The sequence below is a fragment of the Falco cherrug genome, chromosome 4 (genome assembly GCF_023634085.1).
Source record: "Falco cherrug isolate bFalChe1 chromosome 4, bFalChe1.pri, whole genome shotgun sequence".
NCBI lineage: Eukaryota > Metazoa > Chordata > Aves > Falconiformes > Falconidae > Falco > Falco cherrug.
In genome coordinates, this window is record NC_073700.1 from 52,594,805 (window position 1) to 52,608,823 (window position 14,019).

Consider the following 14,019-nt stretch of genomic DNA (forward strand, 5'->3'; position numbering starts at 1 on the left):
TAATGTATTCGTGATTAATAGCATTTGACACTTACAGAAATCTTTAAAGCATTTAATGGCCACTTAGTAATTAAGTCATCTCTCTGGCCTTGACTGGGTCTACCAAGTGTTGTCACAGTCTAAGTGTATAAATAGTCAACAAACACACACATTAAATTTCATGACTGCATAAATCAAGGTGGGTTGCCAAATGTCACTGGGGCAACATGGCTGAGCATCACACTCTGTACAGATGGAAATAACAGCACAGAGACAAAGCCCAAAGCTTTGCATATTTTCCATTCTAATGCTTGAATCATGTAGTGAAACTTTTTTGGGGACAGAACACCCACTAATCTCGGGAGGGCAAACCAGTTGGTCTGATTACACGTAGCTTTTGCATCTAACAGTTTAGGTGTTGACAGCTGAGTCAGTCCTTTTGGGTCCCCAAGGCTGAGGACATACAGGCATTTTTAAGGCACGATTTACCTCTTCCACTTTAGCACCTCCCTTACTGTGAAAGAAATCACATCCACCGTGGATAAAGTCTTGACAACTAGTGCTGATGCAGAGTTCTCCACAGATGTGGAGTATGTCCTTGTGGATAGAAGACTCCCACCCCAGTACCATCTCCTGCAGGGTGACATGGGCAGATTTGTACCTGCCTAGTCCCAGAGGACATTACCAGCCATTGATGAGCCATTACCAGCCATCAGCAGCCACTCGGCAACATGCTACCCACCAGCCTCCTACCCTGCACCTTGCGGGGACCAGAATTCTGGGATTCTCAAAGGTTGTCAACTGCTCAACTTGTACTTTAACTGTATAAAAGTTTAGGTAGTCTTTATGGTGCAGCTGACTTTTCATAAATTGCTTTCTTGTGCTGATTTATTCATGAGTTCAAGCTGCAATAATTTACCATGGTCTGATTAAATCTACACCGAATAGCCAGACTTTGGACGGAGTACGTGCACGTGTTAGTGGGACATAAAGGCTGTTTACAGGAGATCAAAATTTATTAGCTTTCTGGGGTGGAACCGCCATTCTGCTGCCCAAATACCCTTCCTGTCTCATCTGGATATTCTCATGTTTAATTTATTGGTTGTCCAGAACGAACAGCTAGGCAGGAAGAGGATGCAGCAGCAATGAGTGGCTGTGGCTTTCTGCTGTCCACAGGCATGATCCTTTGCACTTTCTGGGATCTACTGATAGCTGGTCCTCACAGAGTTAGGATTAGGCTTTTGGGGCAGGAAATCAAAGAATACAACACTAATCACTTCTGTATGTGATTGCCCACACAGGTCAGAGTGCATTAACCTACCCTTGGGTGACCTTGGACTTCAGAGTAGGTTAAGATAATTTAACTGTATGGCCAAGGGCTTATTCATGCCCATTGGGTTCAGCTCCCAAAAGTGGTCCAGCCATCCTCAGTTCATAGTGTGGGCACAGTCAGATGTCGGAACGCCTCTGAAATACTGAGGTATGTGCAAGTTCCTACTGTTAAGCACTGAGCTCTGTATTTTGCTGGTGTAGGACTAAATTTCTATGGTTACGTTATCTGCCTCTCACCAGTTTCATGGACTGAAGCATCACATTTTCAGTTATGGAAACTTCCAGTTTCTATGAAGCTATAGATCACAGGGTTTGCAAAGATGTAGGAAAGAGGAAAAAAGAGTTCATAAAAAAAGGTATTGAGAAGATAGAGGTCAAACGCAGAAAGGCAACTGAGAAGCAGAGTCCAAGGTATGATGAATCTCATCAGAAAAGAGAAGCCACAGACAGACAGACAGGAAGGCAGTCCCCTAATTTCCTTGCAGGGCCATTTCATCTTCTTCTTTCACCACAGGCAGGGAGCTGAGAGGTCTGGACTGGACATGACCAGAGAGAGTTAGGAGAGTTTCAGTAGAGCCTAGGGTACAGAATCAGGAAAGGTGAGTAAGAGCCGCGGAGACCACTGCCAGAAATACTCTTGGCCATCCAAGTAGGGAAAGCCATTTATGGGTCATGGCAAACTCTTTTTCTTCTTACTGGCATCCCCCAACCCAGGAACTGGACGTTAAAATGAGTCAGACTCTATGGGAATTTTAAACATGAACTTCAGAGAAATGACCCTGGCTTACACCAATGGAGAAACTGTCCCTTTCATCTAAATGACTGTGCCTGCTGCTGCAAATGCTGCAGGTTTAGTGCCCCTGGATGGGAGTGGTTTACCCAGTCATGGCAGTATCTTAACAGTTGTGCCCAAGGAGCCACACTGATTTACACTGCAGGACAGCCTAGCCCTTTGCATTCATGCACACAGAAAGAAACCCCAAAAGAAGAGGTGGGTCTCATGTGTAGGGACATGGGAAGTACCTCCAGGGATCTCTGTCAGCTCATTGAGTGGTGGCACAGTCTCCAGCTTGTCTGCATATGTCTTGGCTGCTTGTCGTTGAGCATATCGTGCCTCAATCTCTTTCCTTGTTCGAGGAATCCGGCACTTGAAGATACAGCACAGCGTAATAACTGGGAAGGGAGAGAGGGAAGCAAGAGCGTTCAGTTTAGTCAGCAGATCTCCAGTACAGTCCAGTACAGGCTCACCCATTTACAGTGGGAAGACTGCAGGAAGAAGAACTAATTTCAGTAGAGATTCTTCCAGCAGCAACCTGTAGCCATTTACATCAGTGGAAGTGCCTGCCTGAGGGGTATGGTGCCACAGTCTACAGCAACTGAGTTACCTGAGAATAAAGAATTACCATGCTTCAGCTGAGTGGTAAAGGACTGAGCATGTCCTTCCCACCAAAACCAATGTAAACCACTGCCTTAAACCATATATGCCAAATTCCAAGCATCAGAGCATCAACAACTTAAATTTGTTACCTCTTTGGAATTGATAGCAGCAATTAAGATGTACTGTCACCTTTCAACAGTGTGTTATTGCTAGAAGTTCCTGACAACACATCTTAGCCATTCATTTTTGGGGTAGGTAGATACTGGGATTGTCATCCTCCAGCTGGAGAAAGCAATGAGCAGTTTGGCATGGAAACACTGTAAAGCCTTCAAAATAGACCCAGAACAAGAGCTCAATGTATGTCTTAACTGAATTTCATCCAAATCCATTTAGGGCAGGCCAAGAACTAAACCCAGATTGTCCTAAATCCCTCCATCAAGTGCTTACTGTTCCATCATGCTTCTTTCCATGAGCTAGGCTTCTTTACATGACTTAAAAGATGTGGGTGATGCTTTTACTCCTAGTAAGATATATTTTCCCTTTGTGCTGAAACCTGTACATTACTTTAGAATTTCCATCTGCAAATCTAATCATGATTCAGACAATTCATTCTAATGAAATTACTATTGGTTGGTTTCCTGGAATACGAATTCACAGACTTCATCAGATCATTGGTTCAGCCATGTACCACCTCTGACAACAGCAAAGCAACTTCAGGGAAAAGGTCAACGACACTTCGAAACTGGTAATCATAAAATTAGTTGGCCCACAGGTCATAAACACATGTCAAGAAGCATGAGATCCATGGTCTTTATGAACTTTTGAGTTGCTTTTTTGTGCACATCCTTAAAATAGTTTGAGGGATTCTCCTATTTTAAATAAAAGCTCTACTCCCCAACCTACCAAAGTTCTTAATCTCATTTATGCTTTGTGGAAATGGGTTCTGCAGGCAGGCAGAGCCTTGTGCTTGTAGAGATGCTGTGTGATCCATTTTACATGCTCTGACTCCTATTTTAACTGGAGTTCCCCCATGCCACATCAACGCCACGAGAAAAGAGCAAGCATCCAACTTCCTGGACACTTCAGAAGTTGGGTGATCTCCTCTGGCTTTGTATCACCATGAGCCATGTATCAGGCTTTTGTAACTAATCCAAGGAAGCGAGGGAAATAATCTGTACGTTTGGTTCCAAATGTGAGCATTTCTCATCCAACAGCAGCAAAAATTTTTTTTGCAGACAGCATTCACAACATCAGCACATAGACTGTTTGCTGGTGTAAATTTTACTCTGGAAAAGTTTGTCCTGTACCTGTCCAGCCTCTCCTGAGTAAAGAGGGATCATGTTAACCAGGAACAAGCTCTGCATGACCTCTCCATATCACAGATGGGAAAAGGAAACTAGTAAAACACCTTGCTTGGTGTTTTGCAGTTGGTGTAAAGTTACCAAGCATAGTGAAGCAGCTCCTTTTTCCCTTTGCTGAATTTTTCTGCCAAAAATATCCCTCCCCTTAAACAGTTTGCTGCCGAGGTGCCATAGCAGCATCACACTTAGGGCCATCTAAATGTCACAACCGGACAAGACAACTGAAGTGGAAATAAATTGCCTAAAACAACATAAAATTGTAATAACCTGTAATTGGGGAAGCAATCAGGATGCTTTTATCCTTGCTCTTCCATGAGGGTCAGCAACAAGCTGAGGGTAATTGCACTTTTACTTGTTTTACAAAAGGAAAGCAAGGTGCCCATATGGTGTTATTGGCAGCTTGCAGCTGGGTAATACCACATCTGGAAAGCACACAGCTGGCTCTGCCCTGCTGTTCGGGGCAGCAGGATCTCACTGGGCACCTGCCGGAGCCCACTACAGCTGCACTGCAAGAGGCAGGAGGCACAGACCTTTTCAGGCTGGGAGACAAAAAAATACCCAGTACCTGAATAAGGACTCAAGGCAAGGTCAGACTAGAAATAAATATGCATTTTTAACAGTGACAGCAAGTGGGGAAACAATTCACTGCAGGGAATGGGGTACGTGCTTTTTCTCTAACCACTTTCAAATAAAGATCTATTGTTTTCCTAAAAGCACTCTGGAATTCAGCTAAGCCAGGAAATCCTCTACTCACATTTGAGAAAAATTTGCCAGGAAAATTAGCACCATATTTCCTGGAAACTGATAAACAATAAGACTGTCAGCTTTCAAGTAAAGCACAAAAAGATTGGTCAATGCCCTTGAAAGTCAAGGGCAAAATGCTTGCCAATATCACAGGAGTTGGCTTAGCCCTACAGGAAGGAGCCAGAGTTGTATCTCTCACAGTTCCACTTCTTTTCAATTACTAAGGATAAAAACAGTAGTTGCTACACGGCTGTCATGAGCTGGGCTTTCTGTTTAACTTTCTAATGGAGATGAAGTATTACATTGAGGTACTGGGGACTTACGTCGATTTGGGATGTGAAATGATTCATAACCAGCCACTGAAGCAAGAGGCTTAGTGAAAGTGGTACAGTACTATTCCTCCATCCATCCCCCTTGCAAGCTGTGCTTGGTGTGAGGCTCCAGCCATACAGGGAGCTCAGTATTGAACTAAATGCCGTTATCTTTATAAAAGAACAGTCCAGTGAATAAGATTTCGGTACAGGAACTTTAGGATGCTGAAGATACCAGGAATGATCATTTCATTGCTAGGGGGAAGTCAGTGCCTGATGGATATCTTTGCTTTTCCCTCCAGGTCAGACACAGGAGACAGAATGGGTGGAATTCCTCTGCTCTGGTCAGTGTGCCCCAAAACTAGAGATTACAGCGTGGGACAGGCACTCCAGGCTCCCTTTATCACTGATGGAGAGAGAGAAGCATCTCTACAGGGTGATTAATCTCATTTTAAGACAGAGATTTAAGATATGCCAAATAAATAATTCTCTGCAGCTGCCTTTCTCTCCACAAACTATAAAAAGAGCTTGGAGTCACCAGTCTGACAGGAGGACAGAAGAGCTGTGACTCCCTGGAGTGAGGGCCAAGGCTGGACAGTCTGCCCTGGGGCTTCCCAAGTGGTGTCAGAGATCTACATTTAGACATGCAAATTGTTCCCTCAGAAGAGGTGAATCTTGACTTTGGATGTTAAGAGTGAAATGTTTGTTGCATATTAGAAGTTCGGAGCTATCTCAGCACCATTTCTGTTATGCCTGATAGAAACTTTAATTTTTTTCCTGCTTCAGACAGGTGAGATTATACTTGCCTCATTGCTAATATATCCATCGAGCGAACCAGAAGCCATGTAACCTGCAATGTTCCCTAGGCCTTTGTTGACGCCAAGGTTAACGCTGTTTTCCACTGGAGGAGCAGTGATTTTTTGCATCCTGAAGACAGCCTGGGAAACAGCACATGCCTGTAAGAGCCCCCTCACCACCACTGCCTGGGGTTTGGCTGCCTGGCTTCAGGGCCAAGATGAGAAGTAATGCAGCTGGTGGCCTTCAAGGGAGGGGTCAGAAGCCTCGGTGGAGGCTCCCCTTTTCCTCACCTGGGATGACTCCACAGCCGATGCTCTCGTGCCTGGCTCCCGCTGGAGGGCCACTGCACAGGGTGGTGGTGGAGCGATGCCCGTGCCCGGCCACGTGTCCCACTGACCCAGGGACATGACTTTCGGGCTTTACCTCAGACCTGCTGCATCCCTACCCCTTTGTCTGACACCAGGTACGCTTGGCTGTTGTGTGAGGGTGGCTAGGAATGAGGGTTGCTGTTTAACAAAATCTATTCCTACAAGATAGTAGATCAAGAATTTTGCTCTCTTCCACGAAAGTTAAATACCAAAGCAATGCTCTTACAGTATGTGGCATGGCATCAGTTGAGCATGTTAACTGATGGGCCCGTGTTCTCAGGGTAGAGCTACAACATAAAAACCCCAACACTTAAAACCTCCATGAGGTTTATACGTACCGTGAACATAGCTTAAACTAAAAGTTTTTGTTTGGGATGTGAATATGTGCAGGGATATTAATTACAACTCAGTTGAAGAGTGATAACTTGATCACTTCTGATTCTGGGTCCAGAGGAAGAAGTATTGGGGGGACCATTTAGCTTGAATGTAACTCGAGAATTTGTTGTTATGCTTTTCTTCTGGCAGGCAGGTGACCTGACTGCAAGCCTTGAATGGCTGTTTTATATTAAACACTCACCAATTCTCCTATTCCCCAGGTGAATGCTTTAATCACACTGCTATTAAACAATATTTCGTCTCGTTCTTTCATGCTGTGGCTCTCCTTTTCCTTTCCAGGATTTCAGTTTTCATTTTAATTTTTGAGAAGGCTTCTAAAAAGCAGCCAGAGTTAACTATTCCATTAATGCCTGCCTGATGCTACGGTGAGCTTGAAGGAATCTCCATAATATGTATCAGTGCCACAGTAACACCACAGAAGGTCCATAGAGATAGCAAGGTTTGAAAGGTGACATTATTCATAGTTTCTCTGCTATCGAACTACATGAGGCAGAAGAAGATACAGCCTTGCAACAAAATGTAATGGATTAATTTACAATTCTCTCCATTTTCTCGGCTTTTCTGTACCAATAATGTATGGTCTTGGGATACTGTGATAATAAGCATCTTCCGTGAACTGCACAGTTGAAGTACAGGGTTTTTTCTTTTTCAATAACATGCTGTGGATTGCTTTGCTGGTTGGCTTCTAAAAATCATTCTCTCACCTGTTTTGTTTTTATTTTTCCTTTTCAGTTACCTGACATACACAGTTGAAATTGGGCACCTGTTCTGAAGGAACATTTCTGGTTTAATTTAAAAAGCAGGGTCCGATCCTGCACATGGTATTCACTTTCCATGCTGAAGATTCAAGCTGGCAACATATCAAATTATGGTTCATTGTTTCTGCCAGGCTGATCATGTGAAATGTGATTTTTCAAGAAGGAAACAAATACTTTGTAGTCCTTTATGAAATGGTTGTTTAAAGGAGTCAACTTTTTGCTAGCTATGATGACAGAAGAGGTATTGTAAGTGATATCTTTTTGTTCTTCAGCATATACTAAAAAACCCTGACTGGGGAAATAATGGAGAACTCCAAGGCATATTCCTTTTTGGATTTTTAACATGTTTTCATTATTTTTACAGGAGGCAATGTCTTCCTAATATTCATACTCAATGCTATTCAGGTTGAAGGAGCTGAGAAATGACCCCCAAAAACCTCTCATCTAGACTGCAGTAACAGAGCAAATAATAAACACATAATTTCCACCATAAACAATTCTGGCTGTGTGTTCACTCCCACTGGCTTAAACTAAAATATTTTTTTTACTAATTGAAGCAAGCTAAGAGCATATGCAAAAAACCACAAGAGGAGCTGTATTGGCTTAAGCCAAGTATCCATGTGGCCACGATGCCCTGTTCAGTCTTTTTTTTTTTTTTTCACTTAAGCCAATTTAGCTCATCAATGCTGACACAGTTGCTTCTAGTTTAGCTGGGCAGTATATTTTAAAAACAAAAAGAAGGAAAGAAACTACTTGGTTCTCCCAGGAGCTAGGAAAGATATAAATGACTTATCTTCTCCAGAGACTGCTTGGTGTAATATTTCAGTAGAGCTGCGACTGAGACATGAACAGTTTTATAAATTGCATGGAAATTGGCTGAAATACACAGTAGGTTTGTTCCCTTTGAAGCTGAAAAAATACATTCTGCCAACGAAACATTTAATTAACATTTAGCCAAGTAGCCTGTGCTGCTCTGAGTTAATTAGGCAGCCATTCCATTGTTAATAATGCAAGCAATTAATGCAGATGTATTCAATGGCAAGTTAACTGCAGCACTTGTGTTTAAATGCTCTTTGAGAAGCCTGGAGAGCACTTACTACATGGCTACAGCGATGCTTTAAGGAAAGAGCTGGCGTATTTTGGTTGTTCAGCTACTCGGCGGTGTTAATAACTGGCTAATTCTGATCATGTAACGACCAGTGAGGGCTACTAAGCTCTTAAGAAAATTAGTTCGTGCTCCAGTGGCTGCCTGTAGGACTGGTCTACCCTGAGCGGTCGTCGGCTGCTGGTGGTGCCTGGAGCACCTCATCTAAAGGTGCCGGGGCTGCTGCTGGAGCTATTGCTGAGATGAGGTGCTAGTGCCTCAGAAGGGGTCCCTGAGCTGGGTGCAGGAGGAGACCTTCCCTCGGAAGGGTCTGCAGCCGTTGCAGGGCATGCAGCTGCAGCCGGGCTGGGGCTCAGGCTCGGCAGTGGAGCTCGGGGTCTGCTTCCTTCTGGAAAACGGAGGCAGAGGTGGTAAAAACGTCAGGTTTAAAGGCTAGGGTGGAGATCAGTTAGGTGCTCTCTTAAGCTCCTTCTCAATCCTGCATTTTATCCTGCCCGGTGTTCTTTCAATAGAAATCTAGTACTTGGATTAATGCACGAATTTCCTAGAAAGCAAAAATAGGAGCCAAAGAATAATGAGGTCTAGACTGTAGTCTCAATAGTTGTGTCAATAGACTTCAAGGAAAAACATGTTTTTAAACATGTCCACCTTTGTCAAGTGCCCTGAGGACATGCTGAAAGGGGTCAGGGCTGCGCCTGTTTGCTCAGCTATCAAGCTTAACTACACCTCTCCGTGGGGTGTTTGTCCTGGTGTCTGGAGATGGGGGTCTGTCCCCAGCACGGGGTCACGCCGTCTGACCTCTGCACATCACAGGTTATTACGTGTAATTAGTGCCCGAGTGAAATAACTCGGGTTGGGTTGGATCCCACCTCACCCTGGGGAGAGCTGTTAGGGGGCAGAGTGTGGCAGTGTTTAACCACCCTCCCTGCCACCTGTATTTCTCGAGTTCTCATTAGAATTAAGTTGGGTTTAATGGCCAGGCTCTGCTCTCACTTCTATCTGCTAGACTAAAAAGATATTTAATTCTTCTTTTTCCCCTTTTTCTTTCCAAAGTCCTTCAACGCTGCAATCAAGTGGCTTTTTGATCTTCTTTCCAACAAGCTAAACAAAGCGCAGTCAGTGAGACTCTTGCTTGAAGACTTTTCTCCAGGCATCAGAGGTGAGAATTTTTGGCCTTTTTTTTTTTTTTCTTTTTTCTTTTTCTTTTTTTTTTTTTTCCCCTGCAAGCCTTGTATTTTCAGCGGGTTTGGTGCGTTTGTTGTTTTTTTTTTTTCACACATACACACAAGCATCTCACCAGGACAGCATACAGAGGTCAAAACCCTTTCTTAGCTCTTACTAATCCACACAAATACATTCCAATAATTCCTTACTGCAGCATCACCCCAAACTGCACTGTTGCTTAACTGGTTGCTTTGCTCTGATAACAGTTACTAAATTTTACTGAACATAATTTAGTCCCTGGATGTTTGCTTATTCTGTAGATGAGGTCTATATCCTTTCTCCCAACCACAGATCTTTGCTTCTGATGTCATTCACTGCATTTTATTCGAACAGATTCAGACAACTGTCTGCATGGTTCCTTCCACCTTTTTTTTTTTTCTTTTCTTTCTTCTTTTTCTCCACCCCCCCGCCCCCTTTTCTCCTGTCTGCCGCCAAGGAGGACAGCTTTAACAGCAGCCACTTCGTATTTATTCTCAACTCACCAGTGAAAAATACGGGTTAGGGTTGGACCTCTCATCAGAACAAATGTTTGCTTAGGAAATTTTGATCTGAGCAAAGTTAGATTTCTGGGCTACGAAATGAGCAGGACAAAAAGCAGCAGGTAGTTGCTGGGAGCTCCCTGGAGCATCCCTGTAGACCCAGGCAGGGTATTCAGAGATCATGGGTCATCTCAACTTTAGGTAGACATCTAAAGCAAACAGATTAATTATTCCCACTTAGTTTGTCGTCTGGTCAGTAGATGCCTGCCCTGAAGGCATCTCTAGATAGATGAGATGAATTGTAGTGATAAAATCCATATTAGATGTTTTGGCTGGCAATCTGAGCTATTAATTAACACAAGCCCTAATTAAAAAAGAAAAAAAAAGCTAATGATTGCTTCTGCTTTTTGTCTCTTTCTTGGGGTCTTTTATACCTGGTGCAATAGCTCCTAAGGCTAAGGCGGAGCTCTGTAACCTTCTTCCATCCCCACCATCCCTTCTTAAAGGCTGGGAGCAGGAGCAGGATTTACCATCCAAGAAGGTGAGAGGTTTGGGACTGAACCTTCTCCATTGCCTCCATGAAACGAGAGCATCTGTCCCGAGGAAGAGCCAGCAGGGCAGCTGTGTGAGGCAAGAGCTAAGGATGATTGCTCCATAACAAGGAGAAATGCCTCTTGACAGGCATTTATTAAAAGAATAAGCAATATGTTGGACCTATCTCTTCTGAACTAGCAACAAAACCCAGGATCCCAACACCCACAGCTAATCTTGTGATTTGGGAAAATCAAAACGAGATTAGGATCTAATCTTTGCAGCTCAGGCTTGTCTACCCCCAGACCTTATGTAGTCCTATGGATACACACAGATTTAAATTCATAATTAATTGCAAGCAACATATGGGTGCTACCTACATTTATTTACACCAGCAGGGAATCAGGGGTATAAGCTGTTATTTACTCTGCCCTAGGAATCTGCAAAATCCCCGTTGTTGTTTGGTGTTAGTTGGGTTTTGTGAGTTGATAGCTTGTGCCTGTTTGCGCTGAGTAGAGAAAAATGCACCGGGGCATGGGGCAGGGTCATGCATGAAATTGCACAGGAAAGGCAAATGGGAATTACAATGATGATGCTCTGTTGAAATAACAATAGTAATAATAAATCAGAACATGACGAGTTATTAACCAAGTTGGTTTGCCCAGGAAAGCTGCAAATCTGACTTCCATTTTCAGGCCCGTAAAGCCATACACAGGCGATATTTGCTTGTCCCACACAGATCTCAAGCACACCTGTACCTCTCACACTGTGCCATACAGCAAAGCAGCCTCTCCCCAGGGTCCCCATCTCTGATGCCAGCGTCCACCTGTGCACCCCAGCACCCCACTGCCTTGAGCATGCCCGACCATTGAGCAGGGAGGAGGATGGAGAGGTAGGTCAGGCTTCCAGCTGGTGGGAGCACCTACACAGAGGAGCTGTTTTGGAACCCCACTGTGGTCCAGCACCCCATTTCTTCCCCTTGCAGTCTCCAGACACAACCCCCTGTGTGACCTGACAGCTGTGGCAGTTAAGGGAAGCCAGCCTCAGGCAATGGCATCTCCAACCCTTTTTAGCTGATAGGGATCACAACAACTAATTCTGTGGTAGCCTGGGGGGTGTTGTGTGAGCTTGCACAACAGTGGAAGTTTAAGATAACATCGCAGCACAAAACAAGAACACCATGGGTTATTTGTTATCAAAATAATCAACAAGAAAGAATATTTACATGTCATTAATTGAAGTACTTAAAAAAGTGGTCTTTCCTTTTTATAAGACACTTAACTCCCTTAAGCACCCTATTTCGTGCTCAACTTGAGCTACAGGGGCTGGTGCCAGTGAGCTTGTGGGTTGGGTTATTTGGTAGCCCTACAAGCGCAGAGCCCCTCTAAAACAGAAGGAAAAGTCTCTAAAACTCCAAAACAGAAGGAAATGTGTGATAAGAGGTTTCTACCTGAGAACCTGGGCTGAGGGCTAAAGAGGGGCTCAACCTATTGTCCCAATGCAGAAGCCATCCCTTGTCCAAGGGATGATGCTCCCTGTGCCAGAGGACAGTACTCCCCTTCCTTACAATCATGTGTTACTCCGTGCATGCTGATGAGCGTTTCTCATGCTGGGCGGCTGGTGATGCACTGATTGAAGATAGACGGCTAAAGCCTCTGTCAGAAAGCACTGTGAGAAGCATCCCTGAGCCAACCTACGTTATCCATGCCGCACTGGAAATTCTGCACATTAATGGAAACATCTGAGTAGTTTTGCCATCTAAAAAGTAATGGTTATTTAATGGTGTCAATCTTTTGCCTGGCGTTTATACTTCAACACCCGCAGCAAGTTGGTAAATAAACCCTCTAACACCTCAAAATAAAATATGCTCAGTTAATTGCATTCAAGATGATTAACATCTTTGTTGGTGCTCGTTAAATAATACTTGATTCCTAGGCAGATGTTTGTTCAGTGCAAGCCTCCCTCCCTTGTACTTTCACACTATTTTACACTCCTCTGGAACCTTTGACAGGTTCTAGGGAAAGACTCCCAGTTTAGGTAGGCAGATAAGCAAAAGCTTTGCATTTGTGACTCTCGAGCATCCCTCCTGACACAGACCTGCATCTTCAAGCTTTCATGCCTGTGGTTATACATTCCAAGAAAAATCACTGGTGCTTGTGCCTGGGGCTACACGTTACTATTTGACTGGCACAAGTGAGAATGGAAAAGCATCTCTGGTAGGTCTTGCAGAAGGACCAAAGATAAGGAAAAAGAGATCAGAACTAAGCCTCCTACTTTTGCAATCAGTTTCTGCTTTAGCCCACTGCTTTGTCACTCTTTTTCCAGGTAAGCCCTACTTCCCAGCAGTACTAAACCTAGTGGGGACTACATGTAAGGGTGTACAGGGAGCAAACTGGTTTCTGCAGACCCAGAGCTGTTCTGGTGCCATTAAAACACCAGCACCTAATGAATTAAAGGTCCACTGCTCATGGACAAGAGGGGGTCTGAAGTCCACCACCAGCTTAAGTGCCTCAGGAGTTCTTTGGCATGATAACAAGGTGCCACCCAAAGCCAACTGACTTGGTCTTCAGTTTGAGTTGAGCACAAGGCGTGAGCTCATGCCTGAACAGGGCAGTGGGATGCAGTAATGGCTCTGCTGCAACCCCACCTCAGGTGGGAGCCTCCTGCTACAGTTTCATCCTACCTTCTCCCTCACTTGCTCCATTCAGCAGAGTGCAGATTCAAACCAGGATGATAAGGAAAGGTGTCTCTCCCTGCCTGTGGTACCTGAAATGAGTCTGGTTGACATTGCATCAAGCTGGCATGATACAGAAGAAGGAGGATACTGGGCAGGAGCTAAGAAGCATTGCTGCTTCACAGCACTGTCCTTACTCCCACCACCCTCATCATGCTTTCTCCAATCTATTCATGCCTTTCATTCCAGAGGCATGTTAAAGCATTTCACCCTGCATCCGCACCGGGTTGTTGGATTGTCTCTGCAGAAATCAGTGGAGCTCAAAGAGGTGCTGCCTGGATCCTCCCTGGGGGGCTGCTGTCCACAGACCTGGAGGTGTATGTAAACAAGGGAACCAGCAGACCTTGAAAGCAAAGCAGCATCCAGAGGAAAATAAACAGCCCACAGGGTTGCTTAAAAATGTTGATGGTGGTTGTTAGCCAAGTAAAAGGGTGAGTCGATGGAGAGCACTGGGCAAGCCTTGGGCCAGCCGCTGGCTTTCCCGGGGATGGATCAGGACCATCCCCTCCCCAGTCACAGCA

General features: G+C 44.4%; 1 protein-coding gene across 1 annotated transcript in view; it reads right to left on the minus strand.

Annotated features, from left to right (window-relative positions):
• Nucleotides 1-1,781: 1,781 nt before the first annotated feature.
• Nucleotides 1,782-14,019, minus strand: part of TMIE (transmembrane inner ear) — a 31,567-nt gene continuing 19,329 nt past the window's right edge. The window contains exons 3-4 of the mRNA XM_027809730.1: nucleotides 2,335-2,484; nucleotides 1,782-1,888 (exon numbers count right to left, since the gene is read on the minus strand). Of these exons, the coding sequence (XP_027665531.1) occupies nucleotides 1,782-1,888; nucleotides 2,335-2,484 (257 nt within the window). The remainder of the gene's footprint in view (nucleotides 1,889-2,334; nucleotides 2,485-14,019) is intronic.